General features: G+C 41.9%; 1 protein-coding gene across 1 annotated transcript in view; it reads right to left on the reverse strand.

Annotated features, from left to right (window-relative positions):
- The window catches only part of ZFP37 (ZFP37 zinc finger protein), a 30,466-nt gene extending 19,656 nt beyond the window's left edge, over positions 1 to 10,810 (reverse strand). Inside the window, exon 1 of the mRNA XM_003925222.4 lies at positions 10,559 to 10,810. Within this exon, the coding sequence (XP_003925271.3) occupies positions 10,559 to 10,690 (132 nt within the window). The 5' untranslated portion in view covers positions 10,691 to 10,810. The remainder of the gene's footprint in view (positions 1 to 10,558) is intronic.
- Between the last annotated feature and the right edge of the window lie 4,073 nt (positions 10,811 to 14,883).

Genomic DNA, 14,883 nt, shown 5'->3' on the forward strand with positions numbered 1-14,883 from the left:
ACCTTTACCTAGCCTTTCTTTCTTGTTTAGGTTCCTTGTTCTAGCACTATACACATTCAATTGAAAACTATAAAGCTTTAACTTCCTTGCTCCTCTTCTCTTCCACTGTACTCAACTATCAAAGCCTCAACCTTGGTTAACGCAACTCTCTTCTTAATATCTGCCTGCAACCTTGCAACTGAACATTGCAAGAGAAAAATCAAACTTTGCTGAGTGGACTGACTTCAAATTTATAACCCATATGCCAAATGGGCATCTAATACTGTCAGCAGTCCTACTACCTAACCCTAGAAAACACACCTTACCTTTTCTTAGATGGTTATTTTGAACCTTCTCCTTTTTAACTCTGAAATCTCCAACATCTACTCCTTTCCCACTCTCAGCTGATGAATTTGCCTTACGCTTTCAAGAGAAAATAAATGCAAATGGACAAGAATTACCTTGCCTTGTTACCACCAATTCCACCAACCTGTTTCCAAATTCATATATAATACATCTTCTCTTCTGTTAAAATGGAAAGTCTTTCTTCCTTCTCTCAACTAAGGCCCGTTTCTCCATTTATACTCTCAATCCCATCCCCAATTGCCTTCTCAAAGACTTCACTCCTGCAAGTACCTCTTTCTCTTTCCTTACATCTTTTTCTCCCTTTTACCTGGATAATTCCCATTGACATACAGAGTTGCCTTAATATCATTCATCTGAAGAACACCTTCTCTTGATTTCATATCCTATACAATGTCTAATTCTCTTCTTCCTTTACCAGAAAAAGTCCTTGTAACTGTTGCCCATACTTGCTGTTTCTACTTCATTACCTCACATTCCTTCAAGTCACTCTAACAGGAAATTATCCTCTTAAGTCCACTAAAGGAGCTCTAATCAATCAAAATAACCATTGAGCTACATATTGACAAAATCAAGTGATCTCTAGTCATGCTTTGGGACTCACAAGAGTATATGACAATTGATTACTCCTATTGTCTTGAAAGGCTTTCTTCTCTATGCTACTTTGACACCCACTTGCACAGTTTTCCTCTTACTTCAATGGGCACCCATCGTTCTCCTTGTTATTTTTGTCCTCTATTAGGCTTTTAAATGCCAGAGTGACCCAGGCCTCTCTCCCTGGCCCTCCTCTCTTCCCTATCTGTCTTCTCTTCCTAGGTGACCCGAGCCAATCTTAAGGCTTTAAACATCATCTTTGTTGTGATACATTTCAAATATGGTTCCCTAACTTACACCTTTCCTAAGTTCCAGATTCATATATATAATGGCTACCCAATATCTCTAGGTAGATGTGTAATGAGCATTTTGACACGGCCAAAACAGAGCCACTGACATCCACCCCAGATCCCATTTCCATCCACCAAATCTGGTCTTTTCCACCATAACCCTTTCCAATCAGAAAATGGAATCATCATCCATCCACTTCCTCAGGCTAAAAGTCTAGATGTAAATCTCAATTCTTCTCTTCCCTCATACTCCATATCAATATAATAGTAAGTCCTAGTGACTTATCTCCAGATGTATTCTGAATTTGATTTCAGTTTACTGCTATAACTCTATTCTAAATCACCATAATCTTTTGTCTTTGACTACTGCAAAAAGTTGCTAAGTGACCTCCCTGTATCTACTTACTCTTGTCCCTCTGCAGTCATGAGGTAGCCATGGTTATCTTTTCAAGGTATCAATCAGATCAGATCAATCCCCTGCTTAAACTCAGTGGCTTCTCACTGTATCTAGAATAAAACCCAAATCCTTACACTAGCCAGTAAAATCCTTTATTATCTGATACCTTCCTACCACTATGACTTCACATCTTTCTGTTTTCCCTCTGACTGTGCTCCAACAGCACTAATATTCCTTCTCTCTTTTTTTTTTTTTTGACACGGAGTTTCGCCCTTGTTACCCAGGCTGGAGTGCAATGGCGTGATCTCGGCTCACCGCAACCTCCACCTCCTGGGCTCAGGCAATTCTCCTGCCTCAGCCTCCTGAGTAGCTGGGATTACAGGCACGTGCCACCATGCCCAGCTAATTTTTTGCACTTTTAGTAGAGACGGGGTTTCACCATGTTGACCAGGATGGTCTCGATCTCTTGACCTCGTGATCCACCCGCCTCGGCCTCCCAAAGTGCTGGAATTACAGGCTTGAGCCACTGCGCCCAGCTCCTTCTCTTTTTTAAGCACACTAAGTTCACTCCTACCTCAAGTCCTTTGCAGCTGATCTTTTTTCTTCCTGGAACACTCTTTCTTCAGATCTCTGCATGACCGCCTCCTTGTGATGATTGATGCCTCAACCCAACTGTCATTTCCTAAGGAAAGCTTTCCATGACTAACCTGGCTAAAGTCATGCACTCCCACCCTCAACCACTCTTTGCCATATCATCCTCTTTTACTTCCTTCATAGGACTTATTAGTGTCTGGAATGATTTTATTTATTTATTTGTTATTGTATCTTTCATGTTTCTAGAATGTAAAGCCATTAAGGGAGAAATTCTGGCTCAGTTTCCTGGTGTCTCTCCAGCATTTAAAACATTCCCTGGCTGGGTGTGGTGGCTCAAGCTTGTAATCCCAGCACTTTGGGAGGCCGAGGCGGGTGGATCACGAGGTCGAGAGATCGAGACCATCCTGGTCAACATGGTGAAACCCCGTCTCTACTAAAAATACGAAAAATTAGCTGGGCATGGTGGCACGTGCCTGTAATCCCAGCTACTCAGGAGGCTGAGGCAGGAGAATTGCCTGAACCCAGGAGGCGGATGTTGCGGTGAGCCGAGATCGTGCCATTGCACTCCAGCCTGGGTAACAAGAGTGAAACTCCGTCTCAAAAAAAAAAAAACATTCCCTGGTTCTGAGGACAAAGCAGGGACTTTAAAACAACAACAAACAAAACCAAAAATACTCCACGGCATAAAATTGATGCTCACCTTACAGTCTGTCTGCTCCTATAAGTTTTCAATCACTGACATCCAAATGCTCCCCAGTCACTTCAGAAACTTCTCCCAATTATGGAACTCTACAAGTTCCCAACTATCACTATCCACAGGACAATCATTAACCTTCACAGACCTCCAATCTCTGACCACTAAAAAACTCTCAATCGGATTGCTGGCAAGATGGCTGAATGGGAACAGCTCTGGTGCACAGCTCCCAGAGAGACTGATGCAGAAGGTGGGTGATTTCCGCATTTCCAACTGAGGTACCTGGTTCATTGCACTGGGACTGATTAGACAGTGGGTACAGCCCGAGGAGAGTGAATGGAAGCAGGGTGGGGTGTTGCCTCATCTGGGAAGTGCAAGAGACCGTGGAACTCCCTCTCCTAGCCAAGGGAAGCCATTAGGGACTGTCCCTTGCACTCTGGCCCAGATACTGCACTTTTACCACTGTCTTCACAACCCACAGACCAAGATATTTCTTCCAGTGCCTGCAACACCAGGGTCCTGGGTTTCCAGCACAAAACTGGGCAGCCATCTAGGAAGACACTGAGCTAACCACAGCAGTTTTTTTCTTTCATACCCTGTGGTGCCTGAAATACCAGTGAGACAGAACCCTTCACTCCCCTAGAAAGGGGGCTGAAGCCAGGGAGCCAAGTGATCTGGCTTGGTGGGTCCCAGTCCCACGAACACCAGCAAGCTAAGGTTCACTGGCTTGAAATCCTGGCAGCCAGCACACCAGTCTGAGCTCTACCTGGAATGTTTGACCTCGGTGCAGGGAGGGGCATCTACCATTGCTGAGGCTCCAGTAGGCAGTTTTAACATCACAGTGTAAACAAAGTCACTGGGAAGTTCAAACAGAGGGTGGGGAGGGTAGCCCATGGCAGTTCAGCAAGGCCTCTGCAGGCTGACTGTGTCACTAGACTCCTTCCTTCCTGGGCAGAGCATCTCTGAAAAAAGACAGTAGCCTGTCAGGGACTTATAAATAAAGCCCCCACCTTCGTGGGACAGAGCACCTGGGAAAAGGGGCAGTTGTGGGTACAGCTTCAGCAGACTTAAATGTCCCTTCCTGGCAGCTCTGAAGAGAGCAGTGTCTCCCAGCACAGCATTTGTGCTATGAAAAGGGACAGACTGCCTCCTCAAGTGGTTCCCTCACCTCCATATAGCCTGACTGGGAGACACCTCCTAGTAGGGGCCAACAGATGCCTCATATAGGAGACCTCTGGCTGGCATCTGGTGGGTACCCTTCTGGGGCAAAGCTACCAGAGAAAGGAACAGGCAGCCATCTTTGCTGTTCTGCAGTCCCTGTTGGTGATTCCCAGGCAAGCAGGGTCTGCAGTGGACCTCCAGTGAACTCCAGCAGACTTGCAGCAGATGGGCCTGTTAGAAGGAAAACCAACAAACAGAAATAAAGGGTTTCAGCATCAACAGAAAGGGCATCCACTCAGAGACCCCATCCAAAGGTCATCGATTTCAAAGACCAAAGGTAGATAAATCCACAAAGATGGGAAGAAACCAGTGCAAAAAGGCTGAAAATTCCAAAAACCAGAATGCCTCTTCTCCTCCAAGGGATCACAACTCCTCACCATCAAGAGAACAAAACTGGACGGGAATGAGTTTGACAATTGACAGAAGCAGGCTCCAGAAGGTGGATAATAACAAATTTTTCCAAGCCAAAGGAAGATGTTCTAACCCAATACAAGAAAGCTAAGAATCTTGAAAAAAAAAAAAAAAAAAAAAAAAAAAAAAAGGTTAGATGAAATGCTAACTATAATAACCAGTTTAGAGAAGAACATAAACGACCTGATGGAGCTGAAAAACACAGCATGAGAACTTCGTGAAGCATACACAAGTTTCAATAACTGAATCAATCAAGTGGAAGAAAGGATATCAGAGACTGTAGATCAACTCAATGAAACAAAGTGACAAGACAAGATTAGAGAAAAAAGAATGAAAATAAATGAACAAAGCCTCCAAGAAATATGGGATTACATGAAAAGACCAAATCTACATTTGATTGGTGTACCTGAAAGTGACAGGGACAATGAAACCAAGTTGAAAAACACTCTTCAGGATATTATCCAGGAGAACTTCCCCAACCTAGCAAGACAGGCCAACATTCAAATTCAGGAAATATAGAGAAAACCACAAACTCCTCAAGAAGAGCAACCTCAAGACATATAAACATCAGATTCACCAGGGTTGAAATGAAGAAAAAAAATGCTAAGAGTAGCCAGAGAGAAAGGTCAGGTTACCCACAGAGGGAAGCCCATGGGACTCAAAGTGGATCCCTTGGCAGAAACCCTGTAAGCCAGAAGAGAGTGAGGGCCAATTTTCTTTCTTTCTTTCTTTCTTTCTTTTTTTTTTTGAGACAGAGTCTTGCTTTGTTGCCATGCGCCAGGCTGGAGTAGAGTGGCACAATCTCGGTTCATTGCAACCTCCACCTCCTGGATTCAAGCAAGTCTCCTGCCTCAGCCTCCCGAGTAGTTGGGACTACAGGCATGCACCACCATGGGGGGCCAATTTTCAACATTCTTAAAGAAAAGAGTTTTCAACCTAGAATTTCATATCCAGCCAAACTGAGCTTCATAAGCGTTAAGGAGAAATAAAATCCTTTACAGACAAGCAACTGCTGAGAGATTTTTGTCACCAACAGACCTTCCTTACAAGAGCTCCTGAAGGAAGCACTAAACATGGAAAGGAACAACTGGTACCAGCCACTGCAAAACATACTAAATTGTTGAGACCATCAACACTATGAAGAAATTGCATCAATTAATGGGCAAAACAACTAGCATCATAATGGCAGGATCAAATTCACACATAACAATATTAACCTTAAGTGTAAATGGGGACTAAATGCTCCAATTAAAAGACACAGACTGGCAAACTGGTTAAAAACTCAAGACCCATCAGTGTGCTGTACTCATGAGACCCATCTCATGTGCAAAGACACACATATGCTCAAAATAAAGGCATGGAAGGATATTTACCAAGCAAATGGAAAGCAAAAAAAAGCAGGGGTTACAATCCTAGTCTCTGATAAAACAGACTTTAAACCAACAAGAATCAAAAGAGACAAAGATGGGTAGAACATAATGGTAAAGAGATCAATGCAACAAGAAGAGCTAACTATCCTAAATATATATACACCCAATACAGGGACAGCCTGATTCATAAGGCAAATTCTTAGAGACCTACAAAGAGACTTAGATGTCCACACAATAATAGTGGGAGACTTTAACATCCCACTGTCAATTTTAGACAGATCAATGAGACAGAAAATTAACAAGGATATCCAGGATTTTAACTCAGATCTGGACCAAGTGGACCTAATAGACATCTACAGAACTTTCCACCTCAAATCAACAGAATATACATTTTCTCAGCACCACATTGCACTTATTCTAAAACTGACTGCATAATTGGAAGTAAAACACTCCTTAGCAAACGCAAAAGAACAGAAATCATGACAAATAGTCAATCAAATTAGAACTCAGGATTAAGAAACTCACTCCAAACCACACAACTACATGGAAACTGAACAACCTGCTCCTGAATGACTGCTAGATAAATAATGAAATGAAAGCAGAAATCAAGATGTTCTTTGAAACCAATGGAATGAAGACAACATACCAGAATCTCTAGGACACATTTTAAGCAGTGTGTAGAGGGAAATTTATAGCACTAAATAAATTTATAGCACTAAATCTCCACAAGAGAAAGGAGGAAAGATCTAAAATCAACACCCTAATGTCACAATTAAATGAATGAACTGGAGGAGTAAGAACAAACAAACTCAAAAGCTAGCAGAAGACAAGAAATAACGAAGATGAGAGCAGAACTAAAGGAGATAGAGACACGAAAAAATCAATGAATCTAGGAGTCGGCTTTTTGAAAAGACCAACAAAATAGATAGACCACTAGCCAGACTAATCAAGAAGAAAAAAGAATCAATAGATGCAATTAAAAAATGATAAGGGGGATAGCACCACCGATCCCACAGAAATACAAACTACCATCAGAGAATACTATAAACACCTCTATGCAAATAAACTAGAAAATCTAGAAGACATGAATAAATTCCAGGACACTTAGACCCTCCCAAGACTAAACCAGGAAGAAGTAGAATCCCTGAATAGACCAATAACAAGGTCTGAAATTGAGGCAGTAATTAATAGTCTACCAACCAAAAAACTCCAGGACCAGATGGGTTCACAGCCAAATTCTACCAGAGGTACAAAGAGAAACTGGTACCATTCCTTCTGAAACTATTCCAAACAATAGAAAAAGAGGAAATCCTCCCTAACTAATTTTATTAGGCCAACATCATCCTGATACCAAATCTAGCAGAGACACAACTAAAAAAGAAAATGTCAGGCCTATATCCCTGATGAACAACAATGCAAAAACCCTCAATAAAATACTAGCAAACCAAATCCAACAGCACATCAAAAATCTTATCCATCACAACCAAGTCGGCTTCATCCCTGGGATACAAGGCTGGTTTGATATATGAACATTGATAAATGTGATCCATTGCAGAAACAGAACCAAAGATAAAAACCACATGATTGTCTCAATAGAGGCAGAGAAGGCCTTTGACAAAATTCAACAGCCCTTTATGCTAAAAATTCTCAATAAACTAGGTACTGATGGAACATATCTCAAAATAATAAGAGCCATTTATGACAAACCCACAGCCAATATCACACTGAATGGGCAAAACTAGAAGCATTCCCTTTGAAAACTGGCACAAGACAAGGATGCCCTCTCTCACTACTCCTATTCAACATAGTATTGGAAGGTACTGGCCAGGGCAATTAGGCAAGGAAAATAAATAAAGGGTATTCAATTAGGAAAAGAGGAAGTTAAATTGTCTCTATTTGCAAATGACATGATTTTATATTTAGAAGCCCCCATTGTCTCAGCCCAAAATCTCCTTAAGCTGATAAGCAACTTCAGCAACGTCTCAGGATACAAAATCAATGTGCAAAAATCATAAGCATTCCTACACACCAATAACAGATAAACAGCCAAATCACGAGTGAATGCCCATTCATAATCGATACAAAGAGAATAAAATACCTAGAAAAACAACTAATAAGGGATGTGAAGGACGTCTTCAAGGAGAACTACAAACCACTGCTCAAGGAAATAAAAGAGGACACAAACAAATGGGAATACATTCCATGGTCATGGTTAGGAAGAATCAATATCATGAAAATGGTCATACTGCCCAAAGTAATTTATAGATTCAATGATATACTCATCAAGCTACCATTGACTTTTTCCACAAAATTGGAAAAAAACACCTTACATTTCATATGGAACCAAAAAAGAATCTGCACAGCCAAGACAATCCTAAGGCGGGTGGGGGGAAAGATGGAGGCATCAGGCTACCTGTCTTCAAACTATACTACAAGGCTACAGTAATCAAAACAGCATGGTACTAGTAAAAAAAAAACAGAGATGTAGACCAATGGAACAGAACAGAGCCCTCAGAAATAACACCACACATCTACAACAATCTGGTCTTCAAGAAACCTGACAAAAACAAGTAATGGGGAAAGGATGCCCTATTTAATAAATGGTGTTGGGAAAACTGGCTAGCCACAAGCAGAAAGTGAAAACTCGATCCCTTCCTTACACCTTATACAAAAATTAACTCCAGATGGATTAAAGATTTAAACATAAGACCTAACACCATAAAACCCTAAAAGAAAACCTAGGCAAGACCATTCAGGACATAGGCATGGGCAAGGACTTCATGACTAAAACACCAAAAGCAATGGCAACAAAAGCCAAAATAGAGAAATGGGATCTAATTAAACTAAAGAGCTTCTGCACAACAAAAGAAACTATCATTAGAGTTAACAGAATGTTAACAGAATGTTAACTCCCACCTTCAGAATGGGAGAAAATTTTTGCAATCTACCCATCTGACAAAGGGCTAATATCCAGAATCTACAAAGAACTTAAACAAATTTACAAGAAAAAAACAAACCCATCAAAAAGTTGGCAAAGGATATGAACAGACACTTCTTAAAAGGAGACTTTTATGCAGCCAACAAACATATGAAAAACCGCTCACCTATCAGTGGTCATTAGAGAAATGCAAATCAAAACCACAATGATATACCATCTTGCACCAGTTAGAAGGGCAATCATTAAAAAATCAGGAGACAACAGACGCTGGAGAGGATGTGAAGAAATAAGAACACTTTTCACTGCTGGTGTGAATGTAAATTAGTTCAAGCATTGTGGAAGATAGTGTGGCAATTCCTCAAGGATCTAGAAGTAGAAATAACATTTGACCCAGTAATCCCATTACTGGGTATATATCCAAAGGATTATAAATTATTCTGCTATAAAGACACATGCACATGTATGTTTATTTCGGCACTGTTCACAATAGCAAAGACTTGGAACCAACCCAAATGCCCATCAATGATAGACTGATAAAGAAAATATATACCATGGAATACTTTGCAGCCATAAATAAAAAAGGATGAGTTCATGTCCTTTGCAGGGACATGGATGAAGCTGGAAGCCATCATTCTCAGCAAACTAACACAAGAACAGAAAACCAAACACCGCATGTTCTCACTCATAAGTGAGAGTTTAACAATGAGAACACATGGACACAGGGAGGGGAACATCACACACCAGGGCCTGTTGGGGGGTGGGGGTTAGGGGAGGGATAGCATTAGGAGAAACACCTAATATAGATGACAGAGTGATGGATGCAGCAAACCTCCATGGCACGTGTCTAACTATGTAACAAACCTGCATGATCTGCACATCCAGAACTTAGAGTATAAAGAAAACGAACCCTCAATCATTAAACCCAGCGATCCCCTCAAACTCCTGACCCCCTTAGGTTTCTAGTCACAGAATCAGAGGATCTTCAATCATTACTTCCTACTAATCACCTTATTACTCAAAGCACAGTTATTACTGCTAGAGACCACCTAATCATTGACCTGCACACATCCCCAATTACCTTTTCTCCCCAGATGACATACAAATCATCTACCATCCCCAGAGACGCCTCAACATTCACTTCCCAAACTAACAGTCATATTCCCCGATTCACTGATCCCCAGATTCCTCCATTACCCACTGCCTTTCAAAGATACTGCTAATCAAACTTCTACAAACATCACTGTCACTGACTCCCAAGCCCCAATCTCTGATGTTCCCAGATGCTCCCAATCACTGAATTTCTCATATCCCAACGCTGACCCTCTTTGATAATCCTAATCACCGCAGCCACCCATAATCGCTGGCTCCCACAGACACCCCAAACCGCCAGCCCTCACAGTCCTTCCCTATCTCTGACACACCACAAAGCCCCCATTTCTGATCCCCTTCCCAAACCCTGACTTTCAGTGACTGCCACAGATGCCTCCTTATCGTCGTCTCTGCAGATCCCTCGAAACATTGATATCCTAAAACCAAATCACTAACCCCACTGATAACTCAGAAACCGACCTCCCAAGAGACTCTCTAGCATCGATTCCACCAATTCGCAAATCACCTATCGTCAGAGACTACCATAAACCTCCAATTACTGCCCCGCAATTAGACCATCTTGACCGCCAAACCACCCTCTCTCATCACAGCCCTCACCGCGGCGCTGGCCTCCGGCTCGGACACAGCCATCTCTGGTGGTCGCCTGGTCTCTTTGGTCGTTCCCGCACTTCTCCTACGGTCTGCAGTCTGTGGCTTTGTCAGAATCTGGTCGCCGCTGGAGACCGACATGGCCGCTACCCGGAGAGCCGCCTCAGCGGGTCCGGCAGCTGCGATGGCGGCACCCTTCGTAATAGCCCACGGGCGCGTCCATCTTCGCAAAGACCCAGCCGTACAGCGGAAGTGCGGGGGCTTCTGGGACAACCGGATCGATAGGCCAACACGCATGCGGACGCGAGAGGGCGTTACTTGGTGGGTGCAGGAGTGACGCGATCAGAGCGAGCCGGAAGCCTGTTCCGTTACGCACTGCGGGAGAAAGCTGGGCCTGACAACCTCTTGCTGGCGTCCGAAGGTCGCTTCGCCGCTGGAAGATTGTTTACAGAATTTGGAATTGCTTCTCGGAATACATGTCAGTGCAGCCAGCGGCTAGAAGTCCGGGAATCACAATGCTTAGTGCGGACTTCAGAAAGCTGGTACGCGAGAAATTGGAGGTAGAACGGAGAAAAGCCTCATCGAGCCGATAACATTGTTTTATAGGAAGAAGACGTTAATCTTTGAGATATACGATAAATCTTTTCCTTTATAGTTAAGAACAATGAGGAAAAAAAATGAAACAGCAAGTTAAGAGAACACACCACTCCTCCGTGAGAGCCGGCGTTTGGTGGCGATATTTCAGAATGATCAAAGCCTTTGGAGCAGAAATAATTCCACAGTGCGCTATTTCACGCATTAATTGCATTCATGGAATATGAGCAGGTTAGGTGCTGTGCTATGCAAGGTACTGGCAAAGAGTGGCGAGAGGTAGGGATTATGTAAGTCCAGAGTCCAAAGGCCAGAAAACCAGGGGGCTCCCATGTTAAAGGGCAGAAGATGAATGTCCCAGCTCAAGAAAAAGGAGAAGGTGGGAGGGAAGTGGGGATGGTTAACGGGTCCTTTGATAGCACTACAGGTGAATATAGTCAATAATAATTTAGTTGTACATTTAAAAATAACTGAAAGTGGCAGGGCGTGGTGGCTCAAGCCTGTAATCCCAGCACTTTGGAAGGCTGAAGCGGGCAGATCACGAGGTCAAGGGATCGGACCATCCTGGCCAACATGGTGAAATCCTGTCTCTACTAAAAATACAAATATTAGCTGGGCGTGGTGGCGCTCGCCTGTAGTCCCAGCTACTCGGGAGGCTGAGGCAGGAGAATCGCTTGAACCCAGGCGGTGGAGGTTGCAGTGAGCCAAGATGGCGCCACTGCACTCCGGCCTGGCGGCAGAGTGAGACTATGTCTCAGGAAAAAACTAACAAAATATAATTGGATTGTAGCACACACAAAAAATGCTTGAGGGATGGATACACTTTGCATACCTGTATCAAACTATTTCATGTACCCCATAAATCTATACACCTACTATGGAGCCGGGCGCGGTGGCTCAAGCCTGTAATCCCAGCACTTTGGGAGGCCGAGGCGGGTGGATCATGGTCAACATGGTGAAACCCCGTCTCTACTAAAAATACAAAAAAAAAAAAAAAAAAAAAACCTAGCTGGGCGTGGTGGCGCGTGCCTGTAATCCCAGCTACTTAGGAGGCTGAGGCAGGAGAATTGTCTGAGCCCGGGAGGCGGAGGTTTCGGTGAGCCGAGATCGCGCCATTGCACTCCATCCTGGGTAACAAGAGCGAAACTCCGTCTCAAAAAAAAAAAAAAAAAAAAAAAAAAAAAAAAAAAAATATATATATATATATATATATATATATATATATATATACACACACACATACACCTAGTATGTACCCACAAAAGTTAAATATTAAAGAAAAGAGAATTCATCTTTCCTCTGCCTTGTTGTCCTATTAGACCCCCAGTGGATTAAATGATGGCTACCCACATGGGGTAGGTGGCTTCTTTACTCAGTTTGCTAATTCAACTGCTAATCTTTTCCCAGAAACACACTAACCCATAAATAGTGTTTTACCAGTTTTCTGGGCATCCTTTAGCTCAGTCAAGTTGATACAAAGTTAACCATCACACCAGCCACGCCATACACAGAATTCCAGTTTACAGAAACTGTGAGATAATAGGTTTGTGATGCTTTAATCCACTAAAGCTGGTGATAATTTGTTATCTAGCAATAGTAAACTAAGGACTCAATGAAGATTGAAAAATAATTGATGGGTCGAATAATAAACACAAGGCAGGGAGCTGTGTCCTAAGTAGGTAAACCTTAGGACATAGCCCCCTGCCCTGTGTTCTGACAGAGTATTCTTTGAGCCTCACCTTTCCAGATGTGGGTAATTGCTTTGTTTCCTCCTCAGATATGGTCCTGACTTAAATTTTTCCTGATAATACAATCCTAATCCGGTTGAAAATTCAACAACAACAACAACAACAACAACAACAAAACCTCTCAGTTCCTTACTTCCTCACAGATCAGAGAAGCAGGTCATTTTCTCCAGGATTTTCTTAATACAAGTATTTCTCACACATCCAAACAAATTCCAACATATTCAGAAAGAAAATACTGTTCTAAATCTTAAGATTTCCAAGCTACCTTGATTCTAGTAATTGACCAGTCATTTGCAGACAGGCTTTGGAGTGGTTAGGGCATCGAGAGAGAAGGTATCAAAAACAAAAAGGACTGAGTGGAAACCTTAGGAGAGGTAGAGTAAAGATATTTCTGTCCTGAAGAGGAGGAAGAGAAGCAAGGAAGAAGGAAGTAGAAAACGGAGGCTGGTGAGAACAGAACATGGGATAATGGCCAAAAACTTCAATTTACCAGCAGTTCTATCACTTCTTCATAAGGCAGCCAGTTGCCTAGTTCAGGATAAATGGGAAAACAGAAACTTTTGTATTTGAATCTATCTTGTTTAAAAAAAAAAAAAAAAACTGTACAGGCTGATACCTGTAATACTAGCATTTTGGGAGGCTGAGGCTGGAGAATGTCTTGAACCCAGGAGGCAGAGGTTGCAGTGAGCTGAGATCATACCACTGCACGCCAGCCTGGGTGACAGAGCAAGACTCCATCTCAAAAAAGAAAAAAAAAAAACTGTATTGATTAGTGTGTGTGTGATATATTTATTAAAAATATGTAAGTTCTACTTTAAGACACTTTCAAGTGAATAAAGAAATTACATTTAATAAAGAATATTAAAGAAACCCCTGGAAAATCATCTCCACTTTTAATAAACTCTATTATCTTTCCTGGAGTCAGCTGACTATGACATATAGAATTCTAGGAATCTGAGTTTCCAACTTCATCCTCCAAATTATCCTGTATTTTGGCTCTTGATATGGGGAACTTTTTACAATAATCTCTAGGAAGTGTCCCACAAACTGATTTTGTGTAAGGTTCCACCAAAACAGGGGAGAGGGCTGTGTGATTCCATGTATTAGTGCTTTCTCATTTATTCATTCATTCAGTAACTCATTACACAATCAATAAGTATCTATTAAACATCTACTATGTGCCAGGAACTATGTTAGGCATTATGGATACAATGAGCAAAAAACTAAAACATGAACCCTTACATGGAGGTTAAGATCAGGGGAGAAGTCAGGCATTATTCAAATGAACACAAGGTTAATAGAAAATTATTATTATGAGAAGTGCTTTGAAGAAAAGATACATAGTGCTATGATAGCTTGCAATGTAATCTAAGAAACTTGGGAACATTTCCTAAAGACATTTCAATTAACATCTGAAGCATGAATGAAAGAAAGTTAGCTAAGCATTTCAGAGAAGGAACTGCAAAGGCTAGTGCCACCTTCCAGCCTTAATCCCTACACCAGCCCGAAATAATCTGGAACCTTACCTAGTCTCCTTTTAGAGCTCACCCAGGTCTTGACCAGTCCATTCTTTCTCCATCCTTAATTGGGTCCTCACTATTCTCCACATTTTCAAAGGACAGCTTGCCCTTGAATAAAATGCCTTCATATTCTTTGTGTGAAGGACCTTGTCTCTCAGGTCTCTGAGTTCACATGGCCAGGGAACCTTCCAATTTATCCATGACTATAACCCTGCTAATAAAAGATAGTAATGAAGTAAATTGAAAAGGAGTGTTATACAATGCAAGAAGAACATGTTCTGAGTAGGCACAAATTGAGAAATGAGATATAAAGCTCAATGTATCCATCAAAAAAATTCCTTTAAAGAAGAGGCATGTGGTCAATACTTGGTTAGAGAAGTGTAATAATGATTGCTAAGTGACACGATACAAATTTCTATGTCTTAATTGGTGTGCTAGATACATGGCTGTTTACATTAGTCCATTCTCATACTGC

The sequence above is a fragment of the Saimiri boliviensis genome, chromosome 2 (genome assembly GCF_048565385.1).
Source record: "Saimiri boliviensis isolate mSaiBol1 chromosome 2, mSaiBol1.pri, whole genome shotgun sequence".
NCBI lineage: Eukaryota > Metazoa > Chordata > Mammalia > Primates > Cebidae > Saimiri > Saimiri boliviensis.